Genomic DNA, 19748 nt, shown 5'->3' on the forward strand with positions numbered 1-19748 from the left:
GAAATGGATGTGAATCATCCCTCCAGTAGAGTTCCAGAGACTTGTAGTATCTATGCCAAGGCACATTGAAGCTGTTCTGGCAGCTTGTGGTGACCCAACACCTTACTAAGACACTTTATGTTGCTTTTCCTTTAATTTCTCACCCGTCTGTATATATGCCCAAAAGTATCTGGACACCCCTTAGTCTGGGGTGGAGAAGGCCCCTTTGTTCCAGTGAAGGCATATGTTAATGCAGACATTCTAGTTGACCAACTCAATATTAATGCCCATAATTTTGGATGAGATGTTGGATGTCAGGTGTCCACATACTTTTTGTCATATAGTGTATAAGTAATCAGGAGCATTAAGAGTTATTGGGCTTTGTCAGGAAAAGCACATATTTAACCCTTTAAGGATTAAGATCAAAAATTGTGTGTTTTGAATGTTCTTAACTGAACATTTTAGCAATGTCAAGCAATGGAGTCCTTGAACACTGACTTAAAATAAAAAAATAAAAAAACCTACTCTTCAAACGGTTAAGGTTCAGTATGAATGTTAAATAGTCTTTTTACCATTTATTCTTATTTTTACATGTATGGGTGTTCTGTATACACCTAGTTGCTGCAGCAGTGTGTAGCGTAGATGAGCAAGCCAAAAGATGGAACATAAGATGATTGTCATCACTCAAATACTCCCTAAAGATAAAACGAGCGTTCTTCTGAGAGTTAATCACAACACGTATTACCATGTTTACTCCTGATGGGGAGTTATTTGCAGCAACCCTTTTGAGTTTAATGCCTGTGAGCTTGATGATGAGTCACTGGAAAAATGCTAATTGTACTGTGTAAATGTGCCCTTTAGGGAAAGCTCTATCTGCAGTGCCTATTGTGTGTACCATCGGATGCATTAGTAGCAGCTTCAGGTCGAGATGTTTCAGTAAGCACTGTTGTTGGCCTTTATTTTTTTGCCAGGATAGGTTGCTGTGGAATATTGACACTGTTGCCGTAGTTCAGAATGTACGTAACACTGTACCGCTAACTCCCCGAAAGTGTCTGTTGTGTTTGAAGCGGGAGGTGGAATTAACATTGGAAATTCAAGAGCGTGAATCTGTCAGTGCATCCTTTGAATATTTGATGTGTGACTTGTAACTCCTGTGTTCTGGAGTGGTCACGTTGGAAAAGTGTTATTTTTTTTTGCATGTCTGTATAAGAACATGTCAGCAAATGCATTTTCATCATTAAAGAGTTACGCTGTGTACCCACAGTACTTATTGCATTAAGCATTCTTTTTGAAGTTTGCTGTGTTTGTGTCCCTTGTGTGGGCGTTACAGGGACATTTGTGAGCAATGGCAGTAAACCTTTAATTTTTTCCAGTAGGCAACCAAACAGCCAAAAACATTAAATCATGAAAGATTATTTTGAGGAATGTTCTGGACATTTGAGTGCTTTCTACCAGAGAAATGCTAATTCACGTTAACCACTACCAAGGATCAAGCGCCCATTTTCAGTCAAAGAGGCACATTGTTGTTAAGGTCTTTAAATAACTGGTTTGGCTGAAATTGCTTGTGGGATTAGCTGCACTGTACATACAATGGAAATTAATTACCAACATTGCAACATACTCATTTGCTGGAGGCAAAGAGCAAGCAGAAATTGGCCCTCTGCAGCTAGAAGGAGTTTTCCTCACAACATGTACTCATTAGAGTAATAACAGAATACAAAACTGCATTCTATTCAGAAATGCGGAAAAAGCCAGCACAAAGCACTTGCGGGTCGCTGAGTACAACAAGTTCCTCTTTTTCTTGCCTAGTGACTAAGTGATTTGTCAGACTCTCGTCTTCTTCGATGAGTGCGTATGGAGGAAATTCTCTGCACCATGTGTTCTGACAACAGAGGGGCTGAGGTGGGCGATGACGGTCACTTGTCTGGGTAAAAGGGAGATGGAATAGACTGTACTATGTTGAAAGTAGACAATGACTTTTTGGAAAATATAATGATAGCAGCTTCATAGCAGCGTAACATATCACAATATTTTGAAGTGGCATTAATCTGCATAATTACCTATATATTTTGAAGTATTGATAGATAACGTATATATTTTCAATATATTCTGAAATATATTCCAGTTTTGTAAGTCAAAGCATACATACACTAAACTGAATGAATAATGCCTTAGTCGTGTCACATTTGATTTTTATTCACATCCGTCCTCTGTTAACTATGAACCCCTTTTCTGCCTCTAGCCCTCCCCACCCCAAATAAAAGCGTTGCCATAGTAACACTCAGTTGGCATATCTTTACAGGATTGATTGTCTGTGACCTCTATTTTTTTATAGAAGCATGTTTGGCGTACAAACGAAAAGGGTTTTGGTCAATAATGACAATGCTTCTCGGAGGATGGGTCTGCTTTAAGTAGATAAGCAGATAATGGAGGAATCAGACACTGTTGATAGGACTGAAAGGGAAAAGCTGCTTAGTCTTGGAGGGATGAGTGTCAGGTCAGGTGACTGAATGAAATGCTCAGCCGGCAGGCAGCCTGGCTATCGAAGCCTCGCACCTGGGCCTTTTGGATTACTACCGTCTTCGAGGAGAAACGAAAACCTGATTTTTTAAATATACGTTAATATTATTATTCAAATTGCAGTTGTTTTCAGCAAGGTCATCGTGGATTCGTTGTTATATGCTGTGCTTCTGCTGTGAGACTGGTGAGACTGAGCATGTACAGAACCATTCAGAATCTTGTACAAACGTGGGTATGGAGGTAACCCCTTGCCAGTCTGGCTTTGGATTTCTCATGGGGATTTTACATGTGATTTATTTTGGATGTTTCTCACCATGTGTTAGAAGGGTCTCTCTGCCACGAGTGGAAGATAGTCAAAATCATGTCTTGATGTGTTTGAATTCTATTCCATATTTCTCATGGTTAATACTCTGCCAGTTTTTCTAATCAGAATTTCTTGGAATTCCTCTCCAACGTTCATTCCAATAAAAAAGTCTAATTCATCAACAAGGTTTATGTTTCTTTCTGTATTTTTGCTATCTGTGTATGCAAGTGTGTGTGCTTGTAGTAGAACTGTGTGTGTCCGGTGTGTGTGTGTGTGTGTGTGTGTTCCTCATTACACTTCCTGTTAGATAGCTTCTTCTTCAAAAAAAGGAGACATTCCTCAAAAGCCTCCCATCACTCAGCCTCAAGGTTTCCGCTGTTGTGATTTTTTTTGTGTTTTTTCCATGCAGTATTACATAAGCATGCTAGGGCAGTGGGATCTATTCTCGCTCCATTTCCAGCACTAAAAGTGTTATCTGGGCTGTTGGATCCACAGTTGACCTTTTGATTATAGCGATGGGAGATTAATATCATTTTTGCAGGAAATAGGCCATTTTTTGTTAATGCACACAGTGAGAAGTGAAACGTTATTCGCGTCTGAGTTGAAATGTAAATGTATTGGCCCACATGTAACAGGCTGGTGTTTTTTAACAGCATTTTCTGAACTGTTTTTTTCATAGATGGAAGATATCATAGCCCGTATGCAAGATGAAAAGAATGGAATCCCTATTCGCACAGTGAAAAGTTTTTTATCCAAGATTCCAAGTGTTTTTTCAGGTAAGTCAAACTTTATTTTATTTGTTTCTTTTGCACATGTGACATGGGCATACAAGGTTAAGATGTTCAGGAGTGTGATGGATGCCTCATAAAAAAACAAATGACTTGGAAATAGTTTTCAGTGACCCCTAATCCAGTTTTTCCAAATCCATAATTTCTAGTAAAATTGTGTTTGCTCATTGCCATTAGAACTCTGAACCACAGGCATAGGTTTCATTTCAACTTTGGGGGAGACACATTGCTGAACCACCAAGTCTCACAAGCATACTGGCTACTCTAGCAATTAAGTCATATGAAAATATTGTGGGTGACATGTCTCACCCCAAACCTCCATGTATGCTCTGAACTGTGGGTAAAATGTACCCTCACTGAAGGATATGGGCAGAAGCTTGTCAAAGAGGATGAAATTCCCAAGGTCAGACAAGTTAGCTGTCTCATAAAGCTAATGTACATTGCACTGTGGGGAAACACCAGGAATAGCATCTGTCTTCTGCACTTTTTCAGTGATCAGTCCTAGGGGGATTGATAAATCAGAGGAGCTGTAATTGTCTAAACATTGCATCACACTGTGATTTATTTTCCTCTTTTGGGTCCTCTTGTGGAGGGTGACCTACGCTGATTGCAAACAGATTTTAAGCATCCTGTGACCTCTTCACGCCTTTGTATTTCTAAGCACAGCATTTGCAGAATAAATATTAGCTCAATGGTACAAGAGCCATGTTTCACCTGGGACTTGAGTTTAAATCCTTAGGCCCCACCAGGACCACCAATTTAAAGAAGCATTTTTTTTTTAAAGGCCAATGACTACAAGACTGCAAGAGCGATGCAAAAGTGCAAACGTGTGAGCCTCAAATTAAACATACAATTGTAAATCTCCATGAAGTAGATCTTGGAATGAAAGTGTTGGAGATTTTAAAGGAATCTCACAATTTGTCCTGCATGGAGATCAACTTTCACCAAAGGGCCCAGACAGAAAGATTAGATGCTTTTATTGAGAGCAAAAAAGGAGATGAACAAACACTGAAACACTACCACAGATGTTCAGTTGGAGACAGAGAGAAGAGGAGGTGGAGGAGGAGGAGGAGGAGGAACAGGGGGCAGCTTGCTCTTCAGTAGGGCCAGTTTTCTAACAAAGAAGTCAGTCTAAAACTGGGAAGTATCCATTGGCTGGAAAGAATAAAGTCTGTTAAAACATGGCATTAATGCATTTTTCCCGTCATTTGGTGGAAAATAATTTCAATGATCCATGTCTTTCCCTGCAATTAAGATCAATTCTGAGCTTGTTTGCTGAACCTTATCTATGCCATATGTACTTTACACATGAAAAAAACAACACTCGCACTCAGGGAATTATTTCAGATGAATGAAGCGCTATGACCTTGAGGTTTATGAAAACAAATTCAATAGCCTTAAAATAATGATTAAACTATTATGACATTGAGGCATTAACAGTATACCATTTATCCTAGCCAGTGTTCTGTGCTGCAACTGAGTCAGTCTTGTTTTCATAATTCATCTAAACAAACGCACCTGCCTTGTGAAATTCAGACGTCTCATGAAGTCCGCTAAGAGGAATTTGCTAAATAGATAAATCAAAGCTGTCCCTGTACACTGTCGTGAATAGTTACTTTGTAAAATCTCGTTAAATACGGTATGAAAATTGTCAGCCAAGGAACAGCATCTCAGCTACATTAGTCTCATTGAGCTGTCAAAGGGAAAGACACAATTACAGAGGATGGCCTGCACACAGGGAAACAATATTTAATGAGGCTATCATCAGATCTTCAAAACCCTGGCCATGAGCACTGCGAGGTTGAGCTCATGGCTATTTAATCAGCTGAATTTACGGCAGCGGAGCACTAGCATAACCTCATAGCGTAGTAAATTACCCTGAAGACCATGAGACATTGACTAGCTGGTTTTTAAGGAAACACTGAGTATGAATGTAGTAGCCTGCCTTTTCTTTTCTTTCTTTTTTTTTAACATTGAAAGTAACACTTATTAAAACACAGGCTGCTGCGTACCATGTTATGTAATGTAGTGCCTTACATAACTGTATTTAAAAAAAGACATTGCGAAGGTATGGGCCTCTGATGCCGCTTTCTTTTGCATCACGAGAAATGTGTGAATGTCTTGTTTTGATCGTGATGTGAAATCTTCGGAGATGCATCAGTGATGTCACTGTGAATTAGGAAATGCAGCACATGAGTTGGAATCCCCCCGCCTCCTTACGTTTCAGTCAGTGGGTTGCATTACAAACACAAAATCCCACAAGCTGAGTGGATCACAATGAAGTAATGAATAAATACAAATTTTACATGACAGAAAACAAAAATAATATAATATTTTACAGTGCAATGGAAGGATAAATGGCATAACGTTATGACAGCGGTTTTGGAACTTGGGTCATATCAGGGTCATGAGTTAGTCCAAAGGTCTAAAATTAGGTAACATTTACAATAACTGTCTTGCACAGGCAATGTGCAAGTACTTGAATCAAAAAGAGTACTGTGATATCCATATGACGCCAGTGATATTTGTCCAAATATTTCAATTTATTTTAAACCACCTACTGTACTGTACGAGACATGACAGAAAGGGGAATGGTAATGATGATAAAAGAAGAGTTGTTGTGTGCTGCATCCCATCAGCACCTATTTACATTACACTTCTGTACAAGCACCAGACAGCAAATTCTTCGGGATATAAAACACCAGATATAAGTGGCAAAGCCTTCCAGCTATAGATGTCAGTTATGGATGATACATGCTGTACTCCACACCATAGTAAAGAACCATGATTTTTACAGATAAATCATTTATCACTTTTCATGTTCACTGTTATTGCTTTTGTATTACTTGCGTTCCCTAGATCATCGGAGTAGGCAGCATTTGTGTGTATTGGCACGCAAGTTAAAGTCAAAACAGTTTAAAAAGTTTTTATCTTGGCAACACAAAAGAATAGTTCCCTTGTCTTCGGGCTGGATGTCATTTCTCAGAGAAGAGCCCTGGGAAGTTTTGTGCGGACCTTTAGACTCCTGGCTGCGTCTGCGGAGAAGCGTGGGTGCCCACGCCACTCACTGGCAGGAACACAGCGAGTGACGGGGCCCCTGGGGGCCCCCGCCGAGTCACCGCTCAATTTAGCTGCTGGCTGCCGGAGAGGCCGGGGGAATAGAGAGCCTGTCCTACCGCGGAAGCTCAGGGACGGGGGCTGGCGTCGCTTCAGAAAGACCCACTTTTCTGCTCGGTGAGGCTTTCTCTCTTCGAAAACATGTCAGTTAAAGTGGGTCCCCATAATGCCTTCACAAGCTCTAAATAATGGACATGACCCCTGTCATGAGCATAAGTAAAAACGAGCAATGACAAGCTTGCAGCAAGATATAGGATCATTTAATAAAACGCGTGATGACATCATCTAGGATGCGTATGCCACTTGTCCTATAAGATCACTATAAGGTGGTTACAACATGTATGTATGCACAAGAGCAGTATTTTTCAAACTTCTCCTCAGGACCTCCGGCTGGTTTGAGCTATCAGGTGTTCCATCTCAAGCACACCTGATACAGCTAATGAAGCCCTTGATTAGTTGCAGGTGTGATTAGGTGTACTTGAGATGGAACACATCAACAACACGTCAGAGTCCATGGGAGAGGTTTGAGAACCACTGTGTAGCGCTTATTAAGAACCACTGTGGCTGACATATTTTTTACTTTCTTTTTTTGACCATTATGCTCAGCCTTGGTGAGATAGGTTCCACTGCACAAGTGTGTTCTGTTAGAATTTTGTCGAATGCCTCTCCATGCACCCTCAGGACCTTTTAAGGACTACTCGAGATCCATAACTGCGTACTTACAAATGAAAAAAAATGTTCTGCTTTGTGTATGTTTTTCACTAAGAGCCTAAATTGTGTACTTCTGTACATAGTAGGCACTCCAGGGGATACTTAAACTGTTTCTGGCACATAACCATTATGATGTTCTTTCAAACTATGGTGGTCATCTATTTGTGGCTGTGTTTTCAATAGACATCAACAAGGACAATGACCTCATGCTTACACCTTTTCCACATTCAAGTTAAATTGTACTTCATTACAGTGCATTAAGCTGCATTTTAAGTATTTTGAAGATACTCTTACCCAGAGGAACTTGCACAACTTACATTTGCATATGTACAATTCATTTTTACAGCTAGATATTTTCAAATAATAAGTAATTCAGACAAAAACACCAACCTGGAAATTAAACCAAAAACCTTGGTGCTGCAAGCTCAGTTGACTAAACATTTCACTACACTGCCATACTGTAGGGTAGTGTCAAATCATTCTCATCATTATATAATCATCATAGATGTACGAGCATTACATTACATTACATTGCAGGCATTTAGCAGACCTCTTATCCAAGCGATTACAATTTTCATAGCATTTTACATATCCATTTAACAGCTGGAATATACTAAGCAATTCGTGTACCTGCTCAAGGGTACAACGGCATCCTACGGGATCGTTGCCTTCGTTCAACCATTCTTACCACTGTGTACCGCTAGCAGATTTAAATATTTTCAAAGCAATGTGAATCAAACAAGGTGTCAGATCCGACATAATATATAACTTCAGCAATATTTATTTTTCATCTCTGTGCTATTCTATTTTCCTGTGCGATAAGTAATTGACAGTGTTTTATTTCTACTTATTTAATAATGCTAATATTAAAGTATGTCTTATTTGGGGGATATATTTATTTTAATCTTATATTTTGACTTTATTGCATCCATATCTGAATCAAACCTTTGGAATTTATTTCTGTCTAACACGCCCTAGCCTTGCATTTAATATTCAACCATTATTTATAAAGATGCTCATACTGGCTGTTACAGGGCAATTTGAGTGGAGAAAAATATTCTGCAGGTCACACATGGTCATAACAGCGTTCATGGTTCAGAAACCCCAGCGAAAGCCCAGATGAATCATTTCTGGACAATTTTTCACCCCGTTAAATGGAAGTGAAATGAAATGGAAGCCTGCCAGTGGATGGTAATTTCAGTGGGCAAACACGGACGTAGCGAGGAAGTGATGTACGGGAGGCGAAGTGGAGAGGGATGGTTAACACAGCTGCGAGCGGTAAGAAGAATCCTGAGATGAATTCGAGCTGCAACGCGGAGCTGACAAGTGGAACCGAGCGATCTGGAAAGCGCGAGAGAAGAGACGCGATGGGGGAGTGGAGATGACCAGTCAAGCAGCAGAACTCTGCTCTGACTCAGGAGGATGTAGTGCACCAGATGGAAGCCCATAAAAGATGATACCAAACTGGAGGGATGAGGAAAATCCTTGTGAGGGAGTCATGCCAGAAAGGCAGAAAGGGGGCATACTACATAATATTTTCTGAATATAGCAGAAGAGTGAGTGATTCAATGAATAAATGTATATAGAGGGACGGCGAAGGGTGACTCAGAAATGTTTATTGGAATGAGCGGGATGAGGGAAATTGTCACGTGTGATCAGGAGGTCAGTAGAAAGAGGTAATGAAGCAGGATAATATAAGAAACAGCAGATTGTACAGGTACATTGCCAAGCTTTGTGAGTAATCACTGACTAATGGCCAGCTTCTCATTTAGCCCTCCTCCTTACGTACCTTATGTAACGTATGACAAAATGCCCAAATAATCAGTGTGGAATTTTCTCTGGAAATACCATAAGGCAATTAACGTTTGCAGGCACTCAGTAAAATGTTCAGTGTTAAATAAATTTATACATGGTACATGCGGTCTCACATGTAATCTGTCAGAGTTGAATTAAGACTGGACATTTTACTGTGCTTTTGAAGGGTTTCTGCCTGACAAGTTTTTATCTTTTACCTATCCATCTTTTTAAAAGACCAACTTTCAAAAAAGCAATATTTTTGAAGCCTTTCCACAGATTTGCACAACTTTGCGAAAGTTTTACAGATTAGAACCACGTCTTTTCAAAGTAGGTCACTGACAGATTGGGGGGGGGGGTGGATGGAGGATGGGAAATTTCTGACATAGATGAAAAAATTAATTTCTGCTAAATGCATGACTATTTTCATCTGAGCGTAATGCAATATGCTGGAGTGGCCCATGAAAGCTGGCCCTCAAATCCGGGTTTGGCGGTGCTCCTCAGAAAATCATCCAACGAGGTGGAAAATCTTCAAAAGGAAAAGAGGGTGGGGTGGGGAGGGGGGGGGGGGCGGGCTGCGGGGGGGGTTGTGCTAATACCGGAGTGTTTCATCAGCTCAACATGCCCACAGCTCTCTCTCACATGAGTATCGCTGCTGTCAGGCCCGTCTCCATGGCTGGGGGAGTGAAAGCGATAATTAAAAAGAGTATAAATTTAGCAGGTGAAAGCAGCTGGTGTTGACTCGTCGTGCGAAGATGCCTGGGTGGCAGGTAGCCGCGGCGGCTCCTCACCTTGCGCTGCTCCGCGGCGCTAATCCTCCGTTTCTCCCCGCCTCGTATTCCGCCGTCGAGACAGGAAAACGGCAAGCCGCGCGGAATTCATAAAGCCCTCTCTGGGGCGGGAGGATTTCTACGGCACTGTTTCGCCTCTTTTGTTTGTCACTTCCTCTGTAGATAATGCTAAATGTTTTGTTTTGTTTTGTTTTGTGTTTTTAACTTTTTTTTCAAATTGGCAACATCAGAGGTGATGCAACAGAACGAAGACTTCCTACGTTCCGCTCATTTGAATAAAAATAAAACGTAGCTTTGGGTCATTGGAGTGGTCTGGTGTAGGAGGAACAATATGCATGTAAGTTAAGATAAGCCGGCTGTGTATAACAGCTCAGCGGCTCGGATTAAAAATAAATCACTTGACATTTGAGATGTCTTGGATTCCTTCTCCCTCTCTCCCCATGGAATACCTTAGATTCACACCAAGAAATAAATGGTTTCACAAACAATGGCTTTGCTTGTATCGTGATCTTCGCCAGAGTCTTACAGTATTTTTATTTAGTAATGGAAAAAAACAAGTACCTTGAAGGTGTGCAGTGGGCACATAAATTCTGGCTATGTGAGCGATGCTCCTGCCTTCCTGTAGCATTTATTCCAGACTCTGTGTCTGCTTTTGGTCTTGTGATCGAAATGGAGGCGCTGTGTGTAAGGTGCTGGTGGTGGATGGCTAATTCATGGAGTACATATGTCTGCTTCAGAGTCCATTAGCCTGGTCATTTCCAGATGTGCTGGAGGTCAGCACTTCGTGCACACCTGGCGCGGGCAGGCTGCCGGCTCCTGATTGATCAGGGGAGCCTCTCGGAAGAGACGGATGGGGCGGTGGTACGGCCAATCATGAACCACCCTTTGGCCAGCCCACAACAGTCAGTGCTAGCGTGGTCAGGATTTTGTACCAGACCTTACTACCCTACCCGTCAATACCCTTGTAGTGCTTTGACATGACACACCACTCAACAGTGTAAAATGGAAAGCAGTGCATTACATCAATTATTTGTATTGCAGACTCTGAAAACAAGCATTTTACATCGTTTTCTTTGCATTAAATCAATTTATAAAGCTGAACTCGGCTGAATAAGTGCTTACCTAAGGCGAAAACCAGAGTGCTGCTCCATGAGTATGAGGTGTTCAAGGTACAGGCCCAACTCATTTGTCCTTGTTTTGATTTTCTTTCAGGTTCTGATATTGTGCAGTGGATGATCAAAAACCTAGACATCGAAGATCAAGGTAACATTTTGTTTTCATTATTTCTCATGTGGAGTCTCTGTTTGAGGAATTGATCTTAGTCTTTGAACATGACAGCTAAAGATGAATCCCATTCTGAACAGAAACCCTGCAAATTTTCTGTTTCATGGGACTGTATGACTCTAGAAGTAGTATCACCAGGACCCAGGAGTTCAAAACTTTTTATCTCAATCAGATCCGATCAGATTTTGAAATCCCATATTTTGTGATCCAGGATCAGACAACTCAGCCAGATTTTGTCCTGGTATTTCAAAGCAATTCAGGATAGGATCACCCTGATCCAGATTCAGACTTTTCAAGATTACCAGATCCTGATTATCAGTGCTTTAAAGCTCTGGAACATGAGAAATATTATGATTTTCTAACCTTCAAATTATATATAATATTCGGGGGGCTTTCAAGGCGCAATATGTAATTTTTTGAGTGTCAATTTTTATGGCCCTACAAATGTAAACAACCTTTTCTTTTTTACATCTGAATCTTTTAGCTCTGACAGCTCTTGATACAAGGAATAGCAGTTTGCAACCATTGAGCCTACAAACAATGTATTATTTTAATTTACAAACTCTACCATCTTTTTTATATTGAAATGTATTTTGAAATTAATTGTATACTATATTTTGTTCTGGTAATCCACTCTAATCCACCCTTCTACTGGGATCAAGGTAATCCTGATTTTTTGGATCAAAATGATCCCAATCCTATGTTAAAGTTTTGAACTACACATTTTGAAAATTTGATCCAGATTAAAGCTAGGATTCGATTACCTGATCTGATCGGATTCCAAAGCGATCCCAATCCTGTTTTTTGGTTTTGAACTACCCATTTGCAGGATTTAATCCAATCCGATAGTAAAAATCTGATCAGATCACTTTTGAACTCATGGGCCCAGGGGTTTCAAGATTTAGGATTTTGGACATTAAAAGCAGGACAGCACTTATTTGTTACAGTGACTGGGGTTAATGCTTTCAATTAAAAAGTCTTTGAGGGAAAATATTTTTCAATGCACCAGGTTACACTCAATGTGAACAAAATATTCTGATTCTACAAACCACTGAAATGCATTGTAGGGTTGGCTCTCGCGTGGGTAATTATTTTGTTATTCAAACATAAGTCAGAAGTAAATATTTTCAAATTTTCTTTGTTACCTGATAAATGTGACATGTATACTTCCCCATCCTGAATGAAACCCTAGATTTTTCCTATGCTGGAAGAAGCTTTTGCAGAGAGGGACACTGGACACTTGTCTTGGCTGCAATTTGTTGTGATGAACAGAGGGTCCTGTTTCCTCCTTTCCATTTCCAAGTATCACATGCCACACTGAGCTCTTATTGTAACTAGAGCTGTTCTACAAATAATTCTAGAATAAAGATTGAACGGAGAAGGAACGCCGTGTATTGCACCCCCCCCCTGTCCCCTGCCCCCCTCCCCACCCCCACTGGACGACAATGGCCAGGGAGAGGCACCTTGGGAAATCAGCAAATGATGGAGTGAGAGAAACACAGCGCCTCTTCCTCCCTCTCACAGAGCTTATCAGTTCAGTCCTTAAGTGGCCTCCTCCTTCCTCCTAGGACACAGTCAGATGCACCAATTTCTCTTTTTTTTTTTTTTTTTTTGAGGCTTTGTTTTAGTGCAGACGTCACGAAAATGTCAGCATCCAATTTTCGTGGAAAGGACAAAGCTGAACCGGAGAATCAAAGCCCCCTTTTGTCATTGCGAGGGAAAATTGCACAGATTTTGTATTACTGTGAGATAGCTGGGATTTATTTGATGACTTCAAGGGGAAAACAAATGTTGCAAACAGTCGTGGCATTTATCAGCAATGTGTAAAAGACCACATCATTCTTAAAGTAATTTGAAATAAAGAAGTCATATTTAGTACTTGTTGAAAGTCCTTCGCATTTGGTGACTGTCTGAATTGTGCAACCCATAGACATCACCAGATGCTGGGTATTTACCCTGGTGATGTTCTGCTAGGCCTGTACTGCAGCCATCTTCAGTTCCTGTTTGTTTCTTGGGCATTTTGCCAGTCAAGAATATTCTACTTCCTTGGTCGCTTTAGCAGAATGTTTTGGGTCCAGCTGAAAGGTAAAGCGTGGTCCAGTAACTTTGGAAGCATTTGGTTGCATCTGAGCAGATGTTTCTGTACACTTCAGAATTCATGCTGCTCTAAATACTTATGTTCTGTACTATAATATATTTTTATATATATACATGCATATTTATGCTCACACACACACACACACACACACAAATATCAGAATATATCTAGGAGGCATTATGGGGTCAAGCACAAGTGGGATAAACAAGAAAACAAAGCATAAACATGTTTTAAGACAATATTTTGCAGGCATCCTGACTGCCAAGGGTAGTCAATTTAAATTCAACCAGTTTTAATGAGGTTTTGAAGTGCTGTTTACGTGGTCCATATTGACTGTAAAGCAATTTTATTAAATGACATTTATTGCAACATAATTCTTTTTCACTCAGCTTTATACAGTGTGCTTCATAATGTTGGGGACAAAGACATATTTTTTTCTTGATTTGGCTCTGTACTTCACAATTTTAGAGTGGGTGCACATTCTTAGAAATTAAAGCACTTTTTATACATAGCCCCCACTCCCACATAACATTTGGGACATTATTAATGCTATGTAAATTGAAGTAGTCATGAGTAGTACTTTGTTGCTTGTCTTTTTCACGCAATGACTGTTTGAAGTCTGTGACGCATAGACATCGCCAGGTGTATCTTCTCTGGTGATTCTCTGCCAGGCCTGCACTGCAGCCGTCTTCAGTTCCTGCTTGTTTCGGGGGCTATTTGCCTTAGGTTTTCTTTTCAGCATATGAAATTGGGTCAATTAGATTCGGGCCGGGTGAATGACTTAGCCAGTCAAGAATTTTCTAGTCTTTGGTCTTGAAAACCATCCTTTGTTGCTTTAACAATATGTTCGGGATCATTGTCTTGCTGTCGGCTCAGCCACTAGAAGGGCTTTTTTTTAGGTAGTTGTCACTCATCCTTGACATGATTGGTATACGCACTGTAGAACTACATATAGCAGAATATTAGAATATTTTTTATATATTTGGATAGGAAGTACCCTTATGTCAAAGATGCACATACAAATTACTACCGTACATAGCAACTCATGGAAACTGCGCTTAGCAATACACTAGAGAGGTCCCACTTGATCTGACCATGTTGCCCTCTCATCTAGAATTCCTTTCTTTAGCCGTTAATCTACATTGTTTCTCATAAAATGTAAGGTCTCGTGCCATTGCTGATAGATTGTAGGGAGCTATAAAATGGGGCAGGGATAAACAAACAGATTTTTCAATGTCTGGAGCAATATCAGGTGCAGAATTAATACAGGGGAACTGCAGACCAGGTGGGTCACAGAGTTGGGGAACTCTACTCGGTGGGACGAATAATAAATGGGGAGACATTTGCCTGCAGCCTAATGGGCATTAGTGCTCCAGATAGGGGCAGCGTCAATCTTGCCATGCCTGCTGCTCTGTCAGTGTGTGAATGCCATCTGATGAATTAGCCACCCGGGTCTGCCTATCCTATCCCAATTCCCCCTAAAACTGCCCCAAGGCAGTTGTTCTTGTGAGATGACCTTGGGTATAAATGGTTGTGTTTGGATTTTATTTTTTGCTTGTACTTGATGGTGGTTGAAGAGGAAAAAACTAGTTGTGTGTGGAGATGTTCTCCAAAAACTTACTCTGGGTACTTCTTGTGATGTGAGCTCTGTCCGAGTGATAATGTGCATACTCATTCTCCCAGAATGTTTTTCCTCCCTCTACAGTCTAATCCTTCATCCCATCCTCTCCTTCAAATAAAGCAATTCCCTTGAAGAGCTAGTTTCCACTCTCACGGTCTCTCGCTTTCTCCCTCCTCCACTCTAGAGGATATGCACAAAGAGCCTTACATTCAGTGCGCCACATTGTTTAAGATTTGCAGCTTTATTTTTCGTCAGACTCAAAAGGGACCCTACCATCTGTGAGGCAGACTTGGTCTAAGGGGAGCAGAGGGGTTTTCTGGCTTTTTCGCAGTCTGGGGAGAGAACCATCCGGCTGTCGAGTCATGGCAAGTCACTCCCCCTGTGGCGAGGCACCCGACGCCGGGCCTTTCCGCCGCCGTGGCGATAATCAGAACGGCTGTGGTGTCGCTGATTACTCCCTCTGCTGGTGCTGTCATGGTGCCCCTCGGCAACCCTTATTGCGCTCAACCCGTCCCTCTCACCCTGTTTGTTTTTCCTAACCTGTCACCCGGGTCTCCGGGGGGCCACACGTCCTCTGGTGACTGGAGAACAGGCTCTAGAACCAGGCTCTTTCTAAAATGCATGCCGACCGTATCTTTAAATCCTGCGAAATCTTCCTACCAGCCGTGGGTCTGGACAGTAATTGTGCATGTAAGTAGATAGTCATAAGTGTACTCAACAGAAGACACATTTGGATCGATGACTCATAAAGCCTTAGCTCTCCCAGTCGTCCCCCCAACATACTCCCTGTGCTGGTTAGTTCAAAAGAATGCTTTTGAATGGGGGACCAAAGTGGGGCAAGTGGCATTAGTTGAATGCCAGAAGATTGCAACTCCAGTTGCAACAATAGTACTGTACCGTACTGTACCGTAACTGTATGTGTACAGCTGGTGAAAGAAACATTCTAATGTACTGAAGGTCAACATGTAAAAAGAAAATGCAATATTTTATTTAAAATATTCATTATATTTTCATTATATATGAAGCCTGAGTGCACAACTCATAAAACTGAAACAACGAGATGGGAAATGCTATTATTATGGTCTCAGTTATGTTTTGTTTGCAGCAGCTTACATAAACAGTACCATTTCATTTAATTCCAGTTTGGATTGAACCATACCTTCAATCCAAAGAAATATTGAGGCATTAATTAGTTTTGAATGACAAGTGATTTATATTAAATTTTATAGAATCAATAGAGGGTTTTATTATTATTAATATTATTATTATTATTATTATTATTGAATATTTAAGGGCCACAACTGAAAAATGATTTATTAATTGCACAGTGAGATGCAGGATAATGGCGATCTATAGTAATTTGATATCTGGTAACTGTGACTGTATTGGATAGACAACTTTCATTACTGGTCTGTGTCTTTATCAGTCTTTTGTAAGTTCTGATGAATCATCCAATGCTAAAAAAAATACTAAAATAAAATACTGATAATAAAAGCCCCAATAATAAAAAGCAAAACAATAAAGAACCATCTGGCTTTCTCTTCAAAGCAATGAAAGATCTCACAAGTGTACCCTTTGCGGATAATTGAGTTACAACTACGATGTTTGAAATGGAATTGCCGGAAGGATACGAAACACCTGGCAGGTGGCGCACCAAAGTGTGGCGTCTCTTCTGTGTGTCTAAATATAGCCCAGCGTAGCCCCTTGCGAGATGACTAGCCGCTGTGAAGCTGCAGACAGAGGCGGGAGTGCCTGATGAGGGCACCATACCTGCGCCAATCTGTTTCAACTCACTCCAGTCTTAAGCTAAACAGAACTGCCTTGTACCCCTGCTCTTCTCAACCACAGCCTGTGCCCCCCCCCCCCCCATCATCTTGTTTTTCATCTCAGAGATGGCAATGCATAACGGTACCTTGGTGAGCCCATCTATGATCTGAAGTTCTGCTCATCGGTAGCTTCACCCACTCAACAGTTTCACTAGCATGTCGTGGCAGTGAGCTCTGGGTATACAGTATGTAGGGTATTCATGCATGTGTATAGGCATGCACACACTGTGTATAACATTTAATGGCTTTTATACCACATACTCTTCGTGTTGCAGGTTGGTGGCATTGTGTATTCATTGGTGGTTCATCTCAGAATTTTCAGCTGTTTTATTCATCTGTTACAGAAATCCCTTTATAGAGACCAGTCTGGGTTCATTTCTGCGCCTCTCAATTATTTATTTTGGGCCAAATCCAGGCACCAAGGACTGAGAAAAGACTCATATATCATACCAACTTCATATCATACCTAATGTATTTCATCCTTAATTCAAGGTCTTCATGTGTTTTACATTTATCCTTGACTCCAGGAGTACTATTCATATTTTTGATCATTTTGATAATAAAGCTAATTTCCGATTATCCTGCACAGGCCAGAGGAATTTTGTTAATACCAGAATATCAGAAAATAAAAGCATCCATTTATTAATATTGTTGAAAAGATATATTCAGGTCTTCTCTTTGTGTAAGTCTCTAATGAATTTTGTATCCAGGTACTGAAACAGAAGCGGTGCCATACTAAATCCACACTTCAAAGGCTTCTCTCACATTAAGGGAATAAACCCGGTGAAATATTTATGACCGCTCTTTTATTTATGCGAAACACTGGCTCGCATTTGTTCCAAATAACCCTCTTTTGATGAAGAGGAGACTGACGTGAAACGGGGGGGGGGTTTATGTTCCAGTTGAGGCCCTTCATCTCGGCACCCTGATGGCAGCTCACGGCTACTTCTTTCCTATCTCAGACCACGTGCTGACGCTGAAGGATGACGGCACCTTCTACAGGTTTCAGGTAGGCGCGGAATACCCGGGCTGTCGGATCGGGATGTCTATGGTGCCTCGGGGTGCCTGGGCATTAAGGGAACTTCCTGTGAGATTATTGAGATGGTGGGGGGAGCTACCTGGGGGATGCAGGTGAAAGCCCAGTACATTATATGGAAGGAACACGTGGTGCTCTGAGAAAGATCCACAGCATTGAGCTACAGCAAGATGCTAATTCCAACATTACCAGAACACCGGAGATCACAACAGAGGACAGGGGAATATGAGAAATAAAAAATCATCATTTTTTTCACATTTCATCGACTCCATTTTGATTGATGAATGCGCCACCGGGCACTCAGTTTCACGTTTTCCACGAAGAGATAATATAACCAGTGTGTTTGCTGTCGGTTTGCCATATGGACGTAATTATGGGGTTTCTGAAGGTGCCAAGCATGACTGTTTGCTGACTTTACACTCCCAGGCTTCCTAGCTCCTCCAGCTAGTCTTTCGACATTGGGTTTTAGAGGACGCAGGATATTCCAATCGTCATATTCCATTACAGTAATCTTGTGGGCAGAAATCAGAACGGGTCACATAATACGTTACGCTGTCTTGGAAGGCCGAGACGCTGCTGTATCTCTATGCATATTTATGGACCCGGGCAGCAATGGCGGTATCAAATAGAACACATTCCAGAGGTCAAACGAGTGATGGAGATTGTACATCTGCACTTCTGTGAATGCTGTGATCATTTCCATTTAGATTATGATAAAGTGGACTGAGATGTTTGGAGTGCAAGTGTAAAGTAGATGCCGTAATAGGATTTCTAAAGTATTTTTCCTAGTGATGATTGGGAACTCAACAATGCTGCTCATCTCCTCAGAGGTTCCTTGGCATGCATTTCTGTCATTCTGTTTCTTTATGAATGCATATTTTTCTCACCACCAAGATTTCTTCCAGAGCACATACTAGGAGTCTGTTTTCTTCTGTTATTACTCAATGATCAAGACTGTTCTCCTCCATGAAAATAAGTTCTATGGTTGTTTAGCTCACATATGTTTTTAGAAAAATTTCCAGGTTTGGGATGTCGATTAAATGCTTTCAATTGTGAATGTGATTAATGGATCATTTTTGAATGATGGTGATATGCATACATTAGTTTGACTGTTGCATAAGTAATGACAGTACAAGTAACAGCATAAAGTGAAGAAGAAGAATTGTAATTAAAAGGTGCTCTAATATGTTAGGGGCTTACAAGCTAAATGCTCATGGCTAATTCTCTAACTGTTCAACTGACCTCACAGCATTAAACATACAGCACCCATTTCTTGATAGTTGACAATCTTAGATGAAAGCCATTGTTGGGCGAGCATGGCGGTGCGTGATGTCATATTGTCACCTCATGAGCCTCCTGAAAGGGCAGCAAGTAAGGTCCAAGGCCTTTGTGGTTATAGCACTATGTGGCAGCATTAAAGTATAATTCATTTGTTTAGCTTGGCATTTTGGTCCAGTTCTGCCGTTTCTTTTCCTTAACTTCCATTGGGATTCATAATAAATAGGTCAGATCATCCCAGTGCCTTTGCGCTTAATACCATAGTCCAAAGTCACTCGAGCATATCACAGTCAGCTGCGAGAGATCGATTAATTTGACGCCAGAAAAATATTGTCTGTTTCATTTTCCTGAAAACGTTCAGTGAGATTAATTTCTTTTCATGCCTATTATATCTAAAATAAAGTATTTTTAAGAATTTGTAATGCTTCTGAAAAAAGAAAAGTGGCCTTTGATGTTGAAAGCTCTTTCTCCATTCAGGCAAATAATCATAGTTCCGTTCTGCTAAAGATTTTTTTGCGTGCTTCTCTCTCTTTGTTTCCCTCTAGACTCCATATTTCTGGCCTTCAAACTGTTGGGAACCAGAAAATACTGACTATGGTGA

At 40.8% G+C, this 19748-nt stretch overlaps 1 protein-coding gene across 4 annotated transcripts in view; it reads left to right on the top strand.

Annotated features, from left to right (window-relative positions):
- rgs7b (regulator of G protein signaling 7b) overlaps nt 1-19748 on the top strand; it is a 73218-nt gene that overhangs the window by 30810 nt on the left and 22660 nt on the right. For all 4 annotated transcript variants that reach the window (XR_010328113.1, XR_010328117.1, XM_064320475.1 and 1 more), the window contains exons 3-6: nt 3483-3579; nt 11217-11267; nt 17736-17842; nt 19693-19744. Coding sequence is in view for 2 of the 4 variants with exons in the window: in XM_064320475.1 (XP_064176545.1) it covers nt 3483-3579; nt 11217-11267; nt 17736-17842; nt 19693-19744 (307 nt within the window). In the remaining 2 variants the exon portion in view is untranslated. The remainder of the gene's footprint in view (nt 1-3482; nt 3580-11216; nt 11268-17735; nt 17843-19692; nt 19745-19748) is intronic.

Source organism: Anguilla rostrata, chromosome 2 (genome assembly GCF_018555375.3).
Source record: "Anguilla rostrata isolate EN2019 chromosome 2, ASM1855537v3, whole genome shotgun sequence".
NCBI classification, from domain to species: Eukaryota; Metazoa; Chordata; class Actinopteri; order Anguilliformes; family Anguillidae; genus Anguilla; species Anguilla rostrata.